We start from the raw sequence: 20,215 nt of genomic DNA, 5'->3' as shown, positions 1-20,215 counted from the left end.
TCTACTACATAATGTCTGACTCAAATTGCCTGGCACAGAAATTAAAATGTAGTCTTTAGTATACCACCATTCCTCAGGAAATCAAACACTTAAATTAAAGTTGGTGACATCAGATTTATTCCACCCTGGAAAAGGTAACAATTCATGCTGAGTAGTACTGACATGTATTCCTGGTGTGAGTTTTCCTTTATTATAGGGCTTCAGTTAGCACCACCATACTAGGACTCACAAAGTGATCTAATGGCACGGGCTCCTACATAACATCACCCTGGACTAAAGAACTCACGTTCGACAAAATAGGTACGGGGCGACCATAAGACAATGGGATCACAATGGAAGAATTGCTCCAATCATACAATATAGCATCTGGAGAATGTCACCCCAAAAGACTGGTGGAATAGATTCTTGAAGGCACAGCTGAGGTGTCAACTTTGGAAATGACAACCTGAAAAAAATGTGTTATTAACCTAAAACAAAAGGCATTATATGGTGGTATATATCAAAAATATAGAATACATGGGTGCTGGTACCAAAGGCAAGAAGTGGGAGTAACTGTTTTCACCATTATCCCTGGAAGTTCACTTGGGAAACTTGTGCTTCCAATACTAAAGTTTTAGGTTCTATGAGTCTAGAGGTCATAGTTCCCAGATGAGAAGTGTTTCAGCAGGACATACAGTAAGTGACTCAATAAAAATAAAGCTATACCTACCTCATGGTCACTTCAGGCTTCTCATCAGACAAAGAAGGCATTTACCATCTGGCAGAAGTAACTGATCCTGATCACCATGCAGAGGTAGGCCTATTCTATAGAATGAAGGCAGGATGCACTCACATGATCCACTGGGGTATATGCTCACTATTAGTTGTAAAATGGCAAGTACAGAAGTCATGGCTTCATAAGGGCACAGAAACCAGGGACTTTTTCTTTTTTTGAGACAGAGTTTTACTCTATTGACCAAGCTGGAGTACAGTTGTGTGATCTCAGCTCACTGCAACCTCCGCCTCCCAGTTTCAAGTGATTCTCCTGCCTCAGCCTTACAAGTAGCTGGGATTACAGGCACCCGCCACTATGCCCAGCTAATTTTTTTTTTGTATTTTTAGTAGAGTAGGGGTTTCACCATGTTGGCCAGACTGGTCTGGAACTCCCGACCTCATGATTCATCTGCCTTGGCCTTCCAAAGTGCTGGGATTACAGGCGTGAGCCACCGTGGACCAGGGGCCTATTTATAACAGGGATTCTACCAGGCAAGCCATCTTGACAAGCAGAAGTGTTAACCAAGGAAGATGGAAATTTAGAAAGGGTGATGGATGAGAGAGATGATGAGTATCATTTATGGTTTAGGGACCAGCTATGGCAGTGTGACCACCAACCCTCTTCTTAAAGTTTTTCCCAGAAATTGTGACCATGCAGAATCTTGGAGAAATCATATGTAACTTAATATAACTAACAATGAAGAAAGCAAGTAGATCCCAGTGGTCCCAAGAGAGGACTAAAGTGGATACAGGCTGGTACACCCATCTCACATCTCTTTGAATATTGGCTGTTAACAAATCTCCCTTTTCCCAGACAATTAGCTTAGCCAGAAAGGAGCCACATACCTGGGAAATCAAGGTCCTCCCCATAGGGGCAGCTGTAACCAAAAAGTAGCATAGGGATACAAATGACTCCCGTCTCCCACCCACCTTGCCAAATGTGGGACCAACTCCGTGGCAATTTTAACTTACACTCTAGAGTTTCCCAGTGACATCAAGTGTAGCCGCCCTTCAGCTCATATCATATCCTTGCTTAGCAACTTCCCTTACCCTGTTCTCTTCCTTCCCTTTCTACTAGGTGTTCCAAGAAGCCACTAATATAAAAGTCCTCATCTAAGGCTGTTTCTAGGGAATCTCAGTCAACCAACTTTTACATGTTATTTTAAAAGACTATATCTTATGAAAGAATAATAGTTATTAATGTTCTTTCAATAAATTTCAATCTTAAGGCTTCATTTCATAAGGGCAGTTTCATTGCCACATGATATTTATAATATTCTGGAGCATATTATTTATTAAAAGCCATATATGTTCAATTACAACCTATGTAGCATGTTATACAATTTCCTCCAAGGGTATGAACATTGCAATTAACACTTAAAAATGTTCCTCATTTGTTTCACATTTCTGGGATCTAAAGTTGTGAGGAAGAATATGCTAAAACTTAGATGTCTAACTTACTGAACTACTTTCTTCAAAGAGACACTGGTTAAAATTATCCTGGAAGGGACACTTGCTCCATTAAAACAGGAAATGCACTGTGTTATTTAATAGGCCAAATGAAAATAATTGATGTGTTTACTACATTAATTTACATATAATTATTTTACATTTCTAAGCAGCCATCCTGGTTCAGTGAAAGAGCAGTGGAGTTTGAATCAGAAGATTTTGATTCTAATCCTAGCTGTGCCAATAGCTGTGGGAATTTGGCCAGGCACTAAAGTTCTTTAGCTTAAGGTTCTTCAATTTTAAAAGAGGATGATAATATATAATCCTACTTACATGAAAGGGCATTTACAAATTATACAAATTAATTAATATTAAATCACAAATACCAGTGTTTTGTTGTTGTTGTTTTAGAAGGAAAATTTAACATCAATTCTTCAACATACAGTGTAAGAATCCTGCCAAGAAACCATTCTCAAAATTGACTCTGATGTCTGATTTCTTTGTCATATTGAGCAGATTGCTATAAAAATTCACTTAAATCATTTTTACTAACAATGAAACATTATTAGTTATCCTCTACACATTCTTTACAGAAATTGAGAAGATTTGTAAAAGACTGTGTACTTGCCTGAGATGTCCAAAAGGCCACTGATGGCATTGTAACTCATGATCCCTGCATGGGGCTTTCAGGGTGCCATGTTATGAGCTGAAGCAAAGGTAGGCCAACAAATCCCACTTCTCCCACCTTTTACCAAAAAAAAAAGTTAATGAAAATTGAATATGCACTCGTATGAACAACAAAATTAAAGTTTCAAATTTTTCACCTGATGGAGATCTAGGACTCCGATGAGCAACAGTGAGTTCAATATTGGGATCATCATTAGTTAGGACATCAGAGCAATTAAACCCAGGGCTACTTCCAACAATTAATGAGCTCTGTTTGGAAATAAGCCAAACAATATAGCATTAATAATAGCTCTTACTAAAAGAAAACATGATAATGAATAGTACTAAATTCTACTGTAGTAAATAAAACGCAAACTATAAATTCAAAAAGTGGATCATTCATTAAACAAAGATGACAAAGGTTGCTACCCCAACTGGAAAAACACTGAGAATAGGAGAGGGAAGACAGACATGTAAATAATTATATATAAGGACATGTTATGTTTCTGTGATAAATACATCCAGGGAACAGTAGGAACAAAAAAGTGGAGGAAGTGTCATTACCACCTAAACTGGCTCAGAAAAAACTTCATAGAGGGAGCGAAAATTTAACTAACTATTGCAAGATTAGCAGGTGATAAGCAAGAAGAGGGAAGGGAGGAAGAGAGATAGGAATGAACAGCTTTTTTGCTGGGCGCGGTGGCTCACGCCTGTAATTTCAGTACTTTGGGAGGCCGAAGCAGGCAGATCATGAGGTCAGGAGATCGAGACCATCCTGGCTAACACCGTGAAACCCCGTCTCTACTAAAAATATAAAACATTAGCCGGGCGTGGTGGTGGGCGCCTGTAGTCCTAGCTACTCGGGAGGCTGAGGCAGGATGTGAACCCGGGAGGCGGAGTTTGCAGTGAGCCGAAATTGTGCCACTGCACTCCAGTCTGGGCTACGGAGCGAGACTCCATGTCAAAAAAAAAAAAAAAAAAAAAGAAGTTTTTTAGGCAGAGGGCAGTGGGAAAAAAGTCAGGGAGGTGTGGGCGAGACAGAGATAGATGTTGTAGAAGTTAAGGAGATTATTCTTATTAGTCCTTCAGAAATTCCACCCTTCGAGTTATTTTTTTCTCCATGGTGTGGCTGTATTAATTTCTTACCTTAATTTGTACACTTTTACTGGAAATTTTGTGTGATATAGCAGCTGGCATGTAAATCATTGGAAAAATGGCCATTCCATTGTCAACCAGGGTCACATTATAAATGTGCACACTCTCTGTGGTCTGCAACAGAATTTGCAGGTTACATAATACTAAGGACAATCATAAAAGAAAATAAACAATCACCATCTTTAATCATAATTACCTGAAAATAAATTCCATAATCCCAGCATGTCCAAATGGTAAATCCTTGTATAAGAGAACATCCAGGAAGGCCATCTTGGTTCATATAGATCCCATATAAACCTCCATGGGCTTCATTGTCAAACCACTTTTCCACAGGATTAAACTGGCCTTGGAGGGAAATACAGAACCAGAGAATGAACACTACATTTCATGTCATATAGTTTTAATAAGCAGTATCAGTTAAAGTTAACAAAATTCTTTTCAAAATTACATACATAATTCTGATATCAGGTTTAATATGATCAAATATTTTTATGGCTCTGCCATTTATGGTTCACTCTATTTAGTGTTTTTCTTTAAATGTTCTCGAGATGGAGTCTCACTATGTTACTCAAACTCGTCTCAAACTCAAGCCATCTTCCTGCCTTGGCCTCCTGAGTAGCTGGGACTACAGGCATGCCCCACCTCGCCTGGTTTATTCTAATTAGTATTTACTTTTGTCTAACTAGTCTCTTCACTGTTACTTAAAATAACTGTATACTCATTTGCAAAACTTTAGTGTTAACACCCTTACATTATTTTATCTGATTAAAGAAAACATTAATTTAATTAGAAAGAACATGGGATTTAGATACAAATAAGCCTAAACTTGATACAGCTTACTGTCTGTGAAATGCTTCCCCTGAACATCTTTCCATTGCTATGTCCTTCTGGCCATCCCATTTTCAAGTCAAATGTCACTTCCTTAAAAGACCTTCCGTAAATACCTGATACAAAATAACACCTCAGTCACTTTACATTACAATTAAAATTCCTTTCACTTGATATTTTCATTATTAATTATTTGAGAATTATCCATCTCTTCTCTCCTACTAAGATGTAAGCTTCATGACAGAAGACATTGCGCCTAGCTCATTCACCAACATTTCTTGGAGCCTAGAAGATAGTACAGAGATAGGTGGTCTTTAAATATTTTAACAATTGGTGTATGCATTATCCTGGGAAAGTTGTTTAACCTTTTAGGACCTTAGTTTCCTCATATGTAAAAAGTTTTAATGATTAATTCAGAATTGTTTCAAAATAAATTGAAAATAAATTGAAATGAATTAAATTGAATGAATTAAATTGAATTAAATTTAAATGAAAATTAAAAATTAAATTAAAATGAATTAAAATGAATTAATAAATTGAAATGAATTAAATTGAATGAATTAAATTGAATAAATTGAATAAATTGAATGAATTAAATTGAATGAATTAAATTTAATTCATTAAATTGAAATGAATTAAATTGAATGAATTAAATTGAATGAATTAAATTGAATAAATTGAATGAATTAAATTGAATGAATTAAATTTAATTCATTGAAATTGAAAATTTCAAAATAAATTGAAATTTGAAATTGTTTCAAAATAAATTGTTTCAAAATAAAATGAAATTGTTTCAAAATAAAATGAAATAACCCACATACAGTGCCTAGCAAATACTCTCAATAAATGGCAACTATACTCATTATTAATATATAGAACAAAGGCGATTTTCATGAAAGTTTTACTTATGTCCAAATCAGTTCAATAACAATAACTCCCTCCCCACACAGGCATGAATTGGAGGATTGTCTATAAAGAGCAGCACCACCTCCTAAATTGTACTTAATACCAGCTCTCCTGTTCAGGTTCCCTGGTATCTGTTTCCTTTTATCTTCTGCTGATTTTCCCTTCTTCCTAGTCCATTGGGTTTTACATTTTATTTATGATTTTCCTGGTTTTGATAACTTTCCTGCATTATTAAAATTATTACTATTAAAAGAAGATTTTTACATTTCTCTCCCTTAGAGTCACACAATATAGATGCATGGACAAATAGGGTTTGACCCCTGAACCCAGTATATATCACTATCCCCAGTTTCCCAGACTCTTGTCTGGAGGATGGATTGAATAAATTGATGTACCATTACAGGAACGTAAACTCTTCATTTCTCTGTTTCATATTTCAGTTTCATATTTCATGTTTCATATTTCAGTTGCTATAACTCCAAAATCTCCTTATAAATAGTCTCAATTATTTAGGAATATCAACATAGTCAGTGAAAAATGCATTACATAGCATTATACATACTAGTAAATATTCATATTCAAAGATATTTTGATGTTGAAAAATCCATAAGGATAACTTTATTGAAGTTGTAAAGAAATTACATATTTTAAATTTTTAAGTCAAAGAAAAGCCACTTTAAGTGGTTGGGAACTAAAATATTTAACAAAAGCATATATCAAGGAATCAGTTAAGTATGTTGACAAAGTAGTTTTTATTCCTTCAAAATGTATTTTGCACAAGAATAAAACCAGCTGAAGTCTAAAAATGTTTGAATTGACAGAAAAAAAATGCTGATTCAAAGAATCTTAAAAATAAATACACTTTTAACTAGTATATTTTTTAAAAGGTGAATTTTATGCTATATAAATCATGCCAAATAAAGCTGTTAAAAAGTAACTACACTGAGATTTTTCTTTTAAAATCAACTCTGGAAGGGACATACATTTCTCAAAGAAAGTCCCATTTTCTTTAAATTTCTTTAAATTTCTTGAGGGGTAAAGTCTGCAGATTTGTTATGTATTTTACTTTTTTGATCTGGTAATTATTTATTATAAATTATTGGTTGAAAATATAAAGGTTATTTAAAAAGTATGCAATTATAAGTACTGAGTCTCCTTGTTCCCAATTACTTTCTATGATTTTTATACTTTCCTTATGTAAATACAAATACCATATACATTCTGATTCCTTCCCTTGCTTCCACAAAACATATTTTATAGGTATTATACCTAAAATAGTATTATATAAACTATTTTGCACTCTCCAGTTAGCACTTAAGAATATTCTAGATATTTCTTCATATCAATTCATTGAACTCTTCTGTCTTCTTTCTTCGAGTAGTCTAGTGTTCCATCGTCTGGCTTTATGTAACTATTCTACCACTGCGGGACACAAAGTGTCTTTTGGTTTTCAGCTAGGACAGACAATGCTGTGATGAATAGCCTTGTTCATAAATAATTTTCTAAGTTTGTCAAGGCAACTGTTGGCTAGAATCATAGAATTGGAAATACTGAGTCAAAGGTAAACGCACATGTGATTTTGGTAGATGTTGTCATGTTACCCTAAGTAGAGATTATATTGTTTTGTCCTTCAACCAGCAAGGTGTAAATGTTTCGCTTTCCCTACAGCCTTGCCAAAAGAGTAGATGCTCAGTTACTTCTTAATTTTTACTAATCCAATATAGAGAAATCTATATTTGAGAAGTGTCTGTTCATGTTCATTGACTTTTTGATGCATGCAGGTTTAACATATGAATAGTGAGCATTTATTCTACCAAAGCAGAAGTTAAAATAATGGCGTATGTCAACATGTATCTCTATAATAAGTGCTGTTTTTTTAAAAATGGTGGTGGGATGAGGTACTTACTGTCCCAATACCAACCAAATCAAGAACTCAAGTTGTCGTTGGAGTTTTGGGATCATAAACTTGGGAAAATAAAGTTTTCCTTAGAAACCTATTTATTTATTTTTTTAGATCCAATGTTATCTTGAAATAATTTATCTTGTTGAGTTATTTCAGTGCCCAGAAGGAAAAGATATTACATATTGAATTAACAAACAATTTTTGAAGGGTTTTTTGTGTCTCTATTTCCTTCAGTTCTGCTCTGATTTTAGTTATTTCTTGCCTTCTGCTAGCTTTTGAATGTGTTTACTCTTGCTTTTCTAGTTCTTTTCATTGTGATGTTAGGGTGTCAATTTTGGATCTTTCCTGCTTTCTCTTGTGGGCATTTAGTGCTATAAATTTCCCTCTACACACTGCTTTGAATGCATCCCAGAGATTCTGGTATGTTGTGTCTTGGTTCTCGTTGGTTTCAAAGAACATCTTTATTTCTGCCTTCATTTCGTTATGTACCCAGTAGTCATTCAGGAGCAGGTTGTTCAGTTTCCATGTAGTTGAGTGGTTTTGAGTGAGATTCTTAATCCTGAGTTCTAGCTTGATTGCACTGTGATCTGAGAGATAATTTGTTATAATTTCTGTTCTTTTACATTTACTGAGGAGAGCTTTACTTCCAAGTATGTGGTCAATTTTGGAATAGGTGTGGTGTAGTGCTGAAAAAAATGTATATTCTGTTGATTTGGGGTGGAGAGTTCTGTAGATGTCTATTAGGTCTGCTTGGTGCAGAGCTGAGTTCAATTCCTGGGTATCCTTGTTGACTTTCTGTCTCGTTGATTTGTCTAATGTTGACAGTGGGGTGTTAAAGTCTTCCCTTATTAATGTGTGGGAGTCTATGTCTCTTTGTAGGTCACTCAAGACTTGCTTTATGAATCTAGTTGCTCCTGTATTCGGTGCATATATATTTAGGATAGTTAGCTCTTCTTGTTGAATTGATCCCTTTACCATTATGTAATGGCCTTCTTTGTCTCTTTTGATCTTTGTTGGTTTAAAGTCTGTTTTATCAGAGACTAGGATTGCAACCCCTGCCTTTTTTTTGTTTTCCATTTGCTTGGTAGATCATCCTCCATCCTTTTATTTTGAGCCTATGTGTGTCTCTGCACATGAGATGGGTTTCCTGAATACAGCACACTGATGGGTCTTGACTCTTTATCCAATTTGCCAGTCTGTGTCTTTTAATTGGAGCATTTAGTCCATTTACATTTAAAGTTAATATTGTTATGTGTGAATTTGATCCTGTCATTATGATGTTAGCTGGTTATTTTGCTCGTTAGTTGATGCAGTCTCTTCCTAGTCTCGATGGTCTTTACATTTTGTCATGATTTTGCAGTGGCTGGTACCGGTTGTGCCTTTCCATGTTTAGCGCTTCCTTCAGGAGCTCTTTTAGGGCAGACCTGGTGGTGACAAAATCTCAGCATTTGCTTGTCTGTAAAGTATTTTATTTCTCCTTCACTTATGAAGCTTAGATTGGCTGGATATGAAATTCTGGGTTGAAAACTCCTTTCTTTAAGAATGTTGAATATTGGCCCCCACTCTCTTCTGGCTTGTAGAGTTTCTGTTGAGAGATCCGCTGTTAGTCTGATGGGCTTCCCTTTGATGGTAACCCGACCTTTCTCTCTGGCTGCCCTTAACATTTTTTCCTTCATTTCAACTTCGGTGAATCTGACAATTATGTGTCTTGGAGTTGCTCTTCTCGAGGAGTATCTTTGTGGTGTTCTCTGTATTACCTGAGTCTGAATTTGCCCTGCCTTGCTAGATTGGGGAAGTTCTCCTGGATAATATCCTGCAGAGTGTTTTCCAACTTGTTTCCATTCTCCCCATCACTTTCAGGTACACCAATCAGACGTAGATTTGGTCTTTTCACATAGTCCCATATTTCTTGGAGGCTTTGCTCGTTTCTTTTTATTCTTTTTTCTCTAAACTTCCCTTCTCACTTCATTTTATTTCATCTTCCATCGCTGATACCCTTTCTTCCATTTGATCGCATCAGCTCCGGAGGCTTCTGCATTCTTCACGTAGTTCTCGAGCCTTAGTTTTCAGCTCCATCAGCTCCTTTAAGCACTTCTCTGTATTGACTATTCTAGTTATACATTCTTCTAAATTTTTTTCAAAGTTTTCAACTTCTTTGTCTTTGGTTTGAATATCCTCCCATAGCTCGCAGTAATTTGATCGTCTGAAACCTTCTTCTCTCAGCTCGTCAAAGTCAAACCACATGATTATCTCAATAGATGCAGAAAAGGCCTTTGACAAAATTCAACAACCTTCGTGCTAAAAACTCTCAATAAATTAGGTACTGATGGGACGTATCTCAAAATAGTAAGAGCTACCTATGACAAACCCACAGCCAATATCATACTGAATGGGCAAAAACTGGAAGCATTCCCTTTGAAAACTGGCACAAGACAGGGATGCCCTCTCTCACCACTCCTATTCAACATAGTGTTCGAAGTTCTGGCCAGGGCAATTAGGCAGGAGAAGGAAATAAAGGGTATTCAATTAGGAAAAGAGGAAGACAAATTGTCCCTGTTTGCAGATGACATGATTGTATATCTAGAAAACCCCAGTGTCTCAGCCCAAAATCTCCTTAAGCTGATAAGCAACTTCAGCAAAGTCTCAGGATACAGAATCAATGTAGAAAAATCACAAGCATTCTTATACACCAACAACAGACAAACAGAGAGCCAAATCATGAGTGAACTCCCATTCACAATTGCTTCAAAGAGAATAAAATACCTAGGAATCCAACTTACAAGGGACATGAAGGACCTCTTCAAGGAGAACTACAAACCACTGCTCAAGGAAATAAAAGAGGATACAAACAAATGGAAGAACATTCCATGCTCATGGGTAGGAAGAATCAATATCGTGAAAATGGCCACACTGCCCAAGGTAATTTACAGATTCAATGCCATCCCCATCAAGCTACCAATGACTTTCTTCACCGAATTGGAAACAACTACTTTAAAGTTTATATGGAACCAAAAAAGAGCCCGCATCGCCAAGTCAATCCTAAGCCAAAAGAAGAAAGCTGGAGGCATCACACTACCTGACTTCAAACTATACTACAAGGCTACAGTAACCAAAACAGCATGGTACTGGTACCAAAACAGAGATATAGATCAATGGAACAGAACAGAGCCCTCAGAAATAATGCCACATATCTACAACTATCTGATCTTTGACAAACCTGACAAAAACAAGCAATGGGGAAAGGATTCCCTATGTAATAAATGGTGCTGGGAAAACTGGCTAGCCATATGTAGAAAGCTGAAACTGGATCCCTTCCTTACACCTTATACAAAAATCAATTCAAGATGGATTAAAGACTTAAACGTTAGACCTAAAACCATAAAAACCCTAGAAGAAAACTTAGGCATTACCATTCAGGACATAGGCATGGGCAAGGACTTCATGTCTAAAACACCAAAAGCAATGGCAACAAAAGCCAAAATTGACAAATGGGATCTAATTAAACTAAAGAGCTTCTGCACAGCAAAAGAAACTACCATCAGAGTGAACAGGCAACCTACAAGATGGGAGAAAATTTTCGCAACCTACTCATCTGACAAAGGGCTAATATCCAGAATCTACAATGAACTCAAACAAATTTACAAGGAAAAAACAAACAACCCCATCAAAAAGTGGGCCAAGGACATGAACAGACACTTCTCAAAAGAAGACATTTATGCAGCCAAAAAACACATGAAAAAATGCTCACCATCGCTGGCCATCAGAGAAATGCAAATCAAAAGCACAATGAGATACCATCTCACACCAGTTAGAATGGCAATCATTAAAAAGTCAGGAAACAACAGGTGCTGGAGAGGATGTGGAGAAATAGGAACACTTTTACACTGTTGGTGGGACTGTAAACTAGTTCAACCCTTGTGGAAGTCAGTGTGGCGATTCCTCAGGGAACTAGAACTAGAAATTCCATTTGACCCAGCCATCCCATTACTGGGTATATACCCAAAGGACTATAAATCATGCTGCTATAAAGACACATGCACACGTATGTTTATTGCGGCATTATTCACAATAGCAAAGACTTGGAACCAACCCAGATGTCTAACAATGATAGATTGGATTAAGAAAATGTGGCACATATACACCACGGAATACTATGCAGCCATAAAAAATGATGAGTTCATGTCCTTTGTAGGGACATGGATGAAATTGGAAATCATCATTCTCAGTAAACTATCGCAAGAACAAAAAACCAAACACCGCATATTCTCACTTATAGGTGGGAATTGAACAATGAGAACACATGGACACAGGAAGGGGATCATCACACTCTGGGGACTGTTGTGGGGTGGGGGGAGGGGAGAGGGATAGCATTGGGAGATATACCTAATGCTAGATGACGAGTTAGTGGGTGCAGTTCACCAGCATGGCACATGTATACATATGTAACTAACCTGCACATTGCGCACATGTACCCTAAAACCTAAAGTATAATAATAACTAAAAAAAAAAGTTAAAAGGGAAAAAAAACAATAATTATTTATTTTAACAATTTTCTACAAGTTATTTCCTAGTTTTAGCGATTCCTGGTTTAAAAGACTTACCTGGGCAAGGTTCACCATCAATGCGGTATCCTGCTCTTCCAAATCCAGTCACTACATTATTCTGTAAAACTGTATTGGTCCCTCTATTTATCTAGTGCAATGATTAAAAAAAATACTGTGTATCAGGCTAGTAAACATTTATATAAATCGAGAGTAAGTGTATGACAATATACTTATGAAAACCTTTAATTATGACTACATTTTTAGGAGGAAAATTTTTATTTATTATTTACCCCATTCAAACTTAATTACAAATGATGAAACTACACTAGGTTCTTGGTGTAAAACCATCATTAAGTACTATAGCCTGGACTTCATTTAAAAACTACATTAAAGAGATTATTTCTTATTTCAGTCACATAATCTACTGAATGTGGTTTAAAATTTACAAGGCACAGAACACATTCCAGTATTATAACAAGGTAAGAAGAATGTTAACACTTTTTTTAGGAAGTTGTGATCACTGAAAAAGCGATAAATGTATGTTTGTATATTATATTTATATATGTTTAATATAAATATATATTTATATAAAAGTATGCATACATAGAATATATATAACATATATATATAAAAAGAGAGAGAGAGAGACAGGGTCTCGCTATGTTGCTCAGGTAGATCTCAAACTCCTAAGCTTAAGCAATCCTCTTAAACTCCCAAGTAGTTAGGATTACAGGTGCAAGCTCTTTTTAGTTACATTTTGTTACCAATTTGATTAATTTATTTAAAAAACGACAACTAAGGCAATGAGAGTGGATCATAAGATTCAGTGGAGACATTGACTAGTTTACATAACGTTTGCTATAATCACAAAGTAGGTTAGCATGAGCGTTAGGTAATTACTAAACAATTTTATTTTATAACCCAAGTCAAAGTAATAAAAAATGGAAGCATAGAGCACACATTTCATTCTTGCCTATGGTGTCAGCAAAACAGTGAAAAGTTGCGACCATATCAAACACACTTATTTTTAAATATTTTGATAAAAATAGAGTCACATGAATTCATAAATGTCAATTAAGTACCTTTTCCTTCAAAAGCCATAGATAGCCTTAAAGATTTGGAATTGATATTTAATATGTATAAACAGATAAAAAGAGAATATTTTTTACCTCATAAATGTATACTAAATTTCAGCTTTCAGATTTTACCTTAAGGTATTAATAGTTGCACACAAAAAAACTCAATCCTTATCTCATCTTTCAAAGATAACTATTTTAAATTTCCTTTGATTGTATGTCATAGGTAAAGACAGGAGGAAGCTATCTCCTCCACGTTCTCTTTTCTTGTTTGTAATCTTACTCTATATCTCAACAAACACCTATAGTAATTGAAGAAACTTCATGGCAAACAAGAAGGTTCCAATTAGTAATATCAGATAAGTATAACAACCTTGCATGTAAAATCATGACAATTTTAGATGAGAAAAGAATTTTAGAGATTCCATTGTCTATTTTCATTTAGGGAGGAAACTAAATCCAGAATTAAGTAGCAATATACCTAAAGCACTCAGTCGAGCAGCAGCAAAGAGGCCCTGTACTGGAACTTGAAATAATGTTGGAGAAGAAATGAGGTAAGAGAACTATTTAAACCAATAGACATTGACAGAAAAAAATATATACCAATGGCCATCGAAACTTACATCATCTTTTTAAAAGTGCATTCACTCCTTTAGTTAGCTCATTTTATTAGATATTTTTCAATAACTGATATAATTATAAATTAGTGTAATTATAAGTTTGTTCTCACTACCTCAATTGCTGCATGCCAGAGAGTTGAACTTAAATCTTTTCTGTTCTGATAGGTTCCTGGCCAAACCGAAAGTGCAATCAAATTCCCTCGGACTCGGTTGGCATTCCCCCATATTCTTATGCCTGTTTAAAAAAAGAAAAAAAGAAAGAAAATCCCCAAAATACATAAGTCAACTTGCAACGACTATTATGAGTAATGTTTTTTGATTTTTCAATAAAATTATTTTTCTACTTTGAGCCTGACAAATGATCCTCTTAGAGTTTTGAAGGAGTCCTCTGAACTCTTTGATAATGAACTCTACCTCTTTAATAGACTATCTGAATTAGAATCTTCTGGGATGCTTGTTAAATATGTGGGTTCACAGGGTCCATCTCAGATTTTATTTAACAAACACACCCACAGCTTTTATATACATTAAATAAGTTTATTATACTTCATATTGACAAAAATCAATAGAATATGCCTAAAGTTGTATATAACTTTTATTTGTAATAATATTTGTGATTGATATGTGAGGAGTATTAAATTTAAATAATTAGTGATTAGATAACTCATATAAGAACATGATGTGGTAAAAATTCTTCCATGTTATAGGGGTATAGTGTCTAATATGATAGCCATAGCCACATGTGGCTATTTAAATGTATATTAAGTACAATTAAATTATGTACCATTAAAATTAAAAATTCAGTTCCTCAGTCATAATTCAGCTCCTAGCCATAATTCAAGTGCTCAATAGACACATATGACTTAGTAATTACTATAATAGACAGCATAAATATAGACCATTTCCATCCTCACAGAAAGATCAATTGGGCAGTGTGGCTCTAGAGTACACAGATAAGAAAGCCTCCACAGAATGTGTAATTTGGACCAAAATATTATTATATTACCTTCCCCCACTGTAAAGTGAATGACGTTGTCATCTATGTCCAATCCATCTGTCCCAAATACACCAATTGCTGGAGAGAAGCCATGGTGAAAAGCACAGCCTCGAATATAAGATGAGCCATGTTCTTGAATCTATACAACATTGGGATACAGAGAACATTTTTAAAATAAAATTACAATATATTTTAAAAAATTGAAGTAAATGATTTTCAGTAAACAAACCTTGATCAATAATCAATACTCAATTCACTTTCTCTTAAAGATGATTTCTCCATAAGTCTTCAATATATCCATATATAAAATATGGAAATTTCCATATATCTGAATTTATTATTAGATATATTAAATATATATGCTTACTTTAAATGCAGATTTCAAAATTCTCATGTTCTTTTCTATGCATTTATATTCCTATTATCACCTATAAAATGCTAAGGTGCTAAATATTATTTTTTCAAAATACTTTATGACGACAGGGATTTTTTTTTTAATTACAAAAAGTAATACTTTAGGCAAGGAGTTACTATTCAAATGTCTATAGGAACCAGTCAGTGAACAGGTTAGGGGTTTCAATTTAAACCTACAGATTATTTTTTATTTCTACTAAGAAATATGCTGTCTCTCATTTTTCTTAAAACACCAGCCCTCTCAGAATATTTATTTTCCCACTTTTGATGGAGGTGTAGATCAGACATGCATTTCATTTGAGAAATTTAAGCAATACTCTCTTTGTTTACTAGAAACCATTTGGAAAAATGTTTTTTTGGTCATTGCAAAATAAAGTGGATATATAAACCACTATTATAGATCTTTGATTTTTTTACCCTCTGTACTATTTTTCCTATGGTTTTTACTGGCCTTAAATAAACGCACAATATGGGTGGAGTCAAATCCTGCTTACATAGGTCTAAAAAGTTAATGGGCCAAGAAAGTTCTATTATATTAGATTATAATTTTAGCTAATATAAGATGTGGCTATTTAGAAGCCAAATGAAAATAAAAATATTTTGCATATTTTTAATATACACAAAATTAAAAATAAAGCACAAACCTGTCCTAGGTTAAGAAACGTTACAGCATATCTTGGATCTGTGCTATCCCTGAAGCCTTCTTGACCACTGTGATAAAATTCCACATTACTTATTCTTGCATTTCCTAAGGTAGGGAAAGATTTAAAATTTGTTTTTCTTAAAACAGTTGGAATAAAACATGTTTGAAAAGCTACACAAAGTTGTTCAAATTTTTCATGAAAAAATCATTATTCTTTGCTCCTTTAATCCAGAAGAGGTAGTATTTCTCAGACCTCTTTTCATTGTACTCACAAATAGCCTTTTTCAACATTTTTTTTCCTAATAGCATGCACTCTCCTGCAAAATTTTAATAACGCATATATACCATATATCTGTTAGTATACAGTGGCCCTTTGGAGGACCACAAACCATTGTAATACCTACATTTTTTGCCCCCACCTCAATAACTAAGTTTTTCCTCCTAGGGGGTGATATTTTCGAATTGAGAATGTATGGCATAAGGCATAAAATGTAATTTACCTGACATTTCCCTTTTGATGCCATAAAGAGCTTTTAAGGGCATTACCTTTTATAATCTCTTTCAGAATATGTATTGCCAATTATCTGCTGGTCAGCTTATTATAAGTACCATCGAGGTGGCAAAGGGTAATTTTACAGACTACTAATAACAGCAATAACAATCCATGAGAGATTGCTCTTTGTCAAGTGCTGTACTAAATGCATAACAGGCAGTATGGGGTTTAATTCCCATAAAGCACCCTGTGGGTTAGGAACTTTTATATCTCTATCATGTAGTTAAAAAAAAAACTGAGGCACAGGAACTCATGGCTGGAAAATAACAAAAGAGAATATTATTTGTTCAAAAACTGATACTTAATAGGATGTGTTGGAGGAAAGTTATTTTGTGCTAGAAAGGAAAGCCTACCTTAAAATCCATGAGGCAATTCTTATATACATGGTTGAGAAGATATGAATAATTGAGATAATGATAGAGAAGACATGATTACTACAAGCCACCTGGGCTTAAAAAAGCCATAGATGTGTTGTCTTTACTCACATCACAAAACAATTTATAGGAGCAAGGAAAGATTGTCATAGGAATAGAGTTCATCACCGAATTTGAAGTGAGAAAGACACAAATTAATATTCAAGATCAAAGCAACTTTACCCCTTTAATCATCTGTTTCTTCATCTTTAAAAGAGGGATAATATTTATGCCATAACATTATGAGGATTAAATGAGATCGTATGTGTTTAATGCTTAGCACACTGCCTGTGATCTTGTATCATGTTCATCATTACCATCACCATCATTATCAGCAGCAGCACCACCACCATCATCAGGTAAGCTTCCTCTGGCAGATTATGACCAACAAATAGAGGCTATAATGAGACTGCTGTTTGCTCAATATAAAGATTTTCTAAAATAGATCTGTTGCAAAATGAAATAGGCAGTGTTTTGAACAAATGAGTACCTGCAGAAACAGTTCAAATCAAGAATGGATGATCTACTCCTAGTACCCAGATTGTGGGATCCAAATAACATCTTCCAGTAAAAAGAACCAGAATTACTTGGCGGAACAATGAGTTCCAATCTTAGAAAAAAATTACAATATGTGCTTGCCGTATCAGAAAGTAAAGAGACTTAGAAAACTAAGTCCTGTCAAGAGGACAGGCATCAACATGAAAAGTTTCTGAAGGTCAATAATGGAGCATTCTGAGTATTAATCAAATTAACAATCACAATGGATTTGAACAGGTCAAATATGTTTTGATCCAGGAGCACATAATGATACTAACAACAAAACAAATAAAAACTCCCTGTCACTTTGGGAGGATGCTTGGAAACCAACACATTATCTTGAAACCTACTCAATATGAGGAAAAATCAAGCATTTTTTCCTGTATTTCCTATAGGAACTATTTTTCAGTGCAGTCAAATGGTTCTTTAAGGGAGATTTTCTTTATTATAAATGAGAAGGAAATTTTAAACCTTAATGATTTAATGAATCTAGGCAATGTTAATTAGTAGCTATTAACTGTTAAGAAGAGAAACAATCATACATTATGTACCTACTGATGGAAAAATACACTACCAACTGTACCTTTTCTCCTCCCTTCCTTCCTTCCTTCCTTCCTTCCTTCCTTCCTTCCTCTCTCTCTTTCTCTCTTTCTTTCTTTTGGCTGGGTCTCACTATGTTGCCCAGGCTGATTTCAAACTCCTGGCCTCAAGTAGTCATCCCACCTTGGCCTCCCAAAGTGCTGGGATTCCAGGCCTGAGACACCCTGTCTGGCATAATTCTTGACTAAAAATTGAGCCTGAAATCTCTAGTTTTAAATCACCTAGGCATAGGAAATACAGGGAGACAAGAACAAGTTAAATTCCAGGAATGCAATCACTCAATTCCAGACTGTTGGAAACTCCACAGAATTAGAGGACCAACTTCTTTTATAGATAAATTGCAAGGAGAGAGGAATGAATCACAGATTTAAGATTCATAACCAGTTGCAATGTGGATCTTATTTAGATCCTTATTTGAAACAAGATGATGGATGGAAAGAAGGGAGGGAGGAAGGGAGGAAAGGAGGGAGGAAGGGAGGGAGGGAGGGAAGGAGGAAGGAAGGGAGGGAGGGAGGGTCGGAGGATACTGGGGAAATTTGAACTATCATTTGATGATAAGAAATTATTATTAAGAAATTAACATTTTTAGGTGTGATATTTGTTGATATTTTCTAAAATGTCTTAGAGTTGCATACTAAAATATTTCTAGATGATATAATATGTGGTTGCTTCAATACAATCCAGGAGCATGAAGAAAGTGGATGGAGGTGTAGATGAAACAAGATTGGCCAAAGTTGATCATCGTTGAAGCTGGTGATTAGTACATTGGTATTCATTATATTGTTTTCTCTATTTTTGGTGTATGCTTGAAATTTTCCTTAAAACAAAATGAAAACAACAAATGATCTGTGGTACTTATTATAAAATTATCTCTGTTAGGTGAAAGACTGGTCTAACTGTTACCTAAGGTCGTTGTTAATTTGATAATTCATTTTGTCTGTGAAGATAAAATTAAAAGCAGTAATTTAAGAGAATTTACTTGGAAGGTAACAACTGGGCTGCATAATCACTTTTAATGCTTTATTTTCCCACATAATCTTACTAAAAAAGTGAGAATTATGTAAGAGCTGACTAAATATAGATGAGATCACGTTATAGCTCATTTAGAAAAATAAACTGAATTGATACCAACCTTTAAATGTCATCATATTTTCAGTGAATGAACCAACCAGTACGCGTGCTCCAAAAGAGTCCTCAGACCAACCTGGGTAATCTTCACCAACTATTTTGATGTTCCTACTCAGTATCCCAACATCAGCTGCTAATGTGTAGCTCTCACCAGTTCCAGGGACATGGTATTTTTCAGCTGCAGCATAAAGGCAGCTAGATTACTGCCAATGCTGAGAAATATCTGTCTTTACTAGTTCCTTTGCAGTTCATATGCTAAACAGCCTTCTAATAAGCCAAATATCAACATGAATGCATGATTATATTTACATGTTTAAACGTATATATATGGCAGTCTGATATTATGATATTCATATTTATAAAATGAAATATAATCAAAAATATTTCCTCTATTTACATCAAAATGATTATTATAATCAGCAAGTTACTACTTAACAAATCTTGAAGGTAGTATATAATCACTTCAAATTATACATGAAAACCCTGTTGTGTGGCAAATTGAGAAGTGTATTGTAATTTTAGTAGATGAGGAAATAAGGTAGGGAAGTAAAAGAATTTGCCCAAAGCTAGGAGAAGGATCAACAACACATAGCTATTAACACTCCTGCCACCTAAACCTTGGTTTGTTCCACTTTTTCTGTGGCATATTTTATATCAACCACAAGTCTTCATCAATAGGTAGTAGCATATCCAACACCATCTGTACATTTACATCTTAACAATTTGTAAAACATAACCTAGATTACACGCTACATTTTAAGAAATGTTATTCAAAACTTTAAGACAAGCAGGTGCATTTCAAACAGAGAAAAATGCTTGATATTTTAATGAAAGAATCTATAATGTCAAACTTCAAAAACCAACGTTTTACAACTAATTAAAATGAAACATTTTTCAAATAAAATTTTCTTTATGATTTAAAGAAAAATATATGATATAGAATTATAGGCACATGCGCTTCTGTCAAAGTACTGCTTTGAGAAGTTCTTTTCAGTTTCTTTTTCATGCAGGTCAGATGTCTGCTAGTCTA

The 20,215-nt window shown here is 34.8% G+C and overlaps 1 protein-coding gene across 1 annotated transcript in view; it reads right to left on the bottom strand.

Annotated features, from left to right (window-relative positions):
* PKHD1L1 (PKHD1 like 1) overlaps window positions 1–20,215 on the bottom strand; it is a 168,846-nt gene that overhangs the window by 21,558 nt on the left and 127,073 nt on the right. The window contains 9 exon segments of the mRNA XM_063726390.1: window positions 2,831–2,947; window positions 3,027–3,138; window positions 4,015–4,137; window positions 4,220–4,368; window positions 12,262–12,352; window positions 14,014–14,135; window positions 14,907–15,036; window positions 15,956–16,059; window positions 19,190–19,363. Of these exon segments, the coding sequence (XP_063582460.1) occupies window positions 2,831–2,947; window positions 3,027–3,138; window positions 4,015–4,137; window positions 4,220–4,368; window positions 12,262–12,352; window positions 14,014–14,135; window positions 14,907–15,036; window positions 15,956–16,059; window positions 19,190–19,363 (1,122 nt within the window).

Source organism: Pongo abelii, chromosome 7 (genome assembly GCF_028885655.2).
Source record: "Pongo abelii isolate AG06213 chromosome 7, NHGRI_mPonAbe1-v2.0_pri, whole genome shotgun sequence".
Taxonomy (NCBI): Eukaryota; Metazoa; Chordata; class Mammalia; order Primates; family Hominidae; genus Pongo; species Pongo abelii.
The sequence above is the reverse complement of the archived record's forward strand: the minus strand, read 5'-3'. Positions and strand labels throughout refer to the sequence as shown.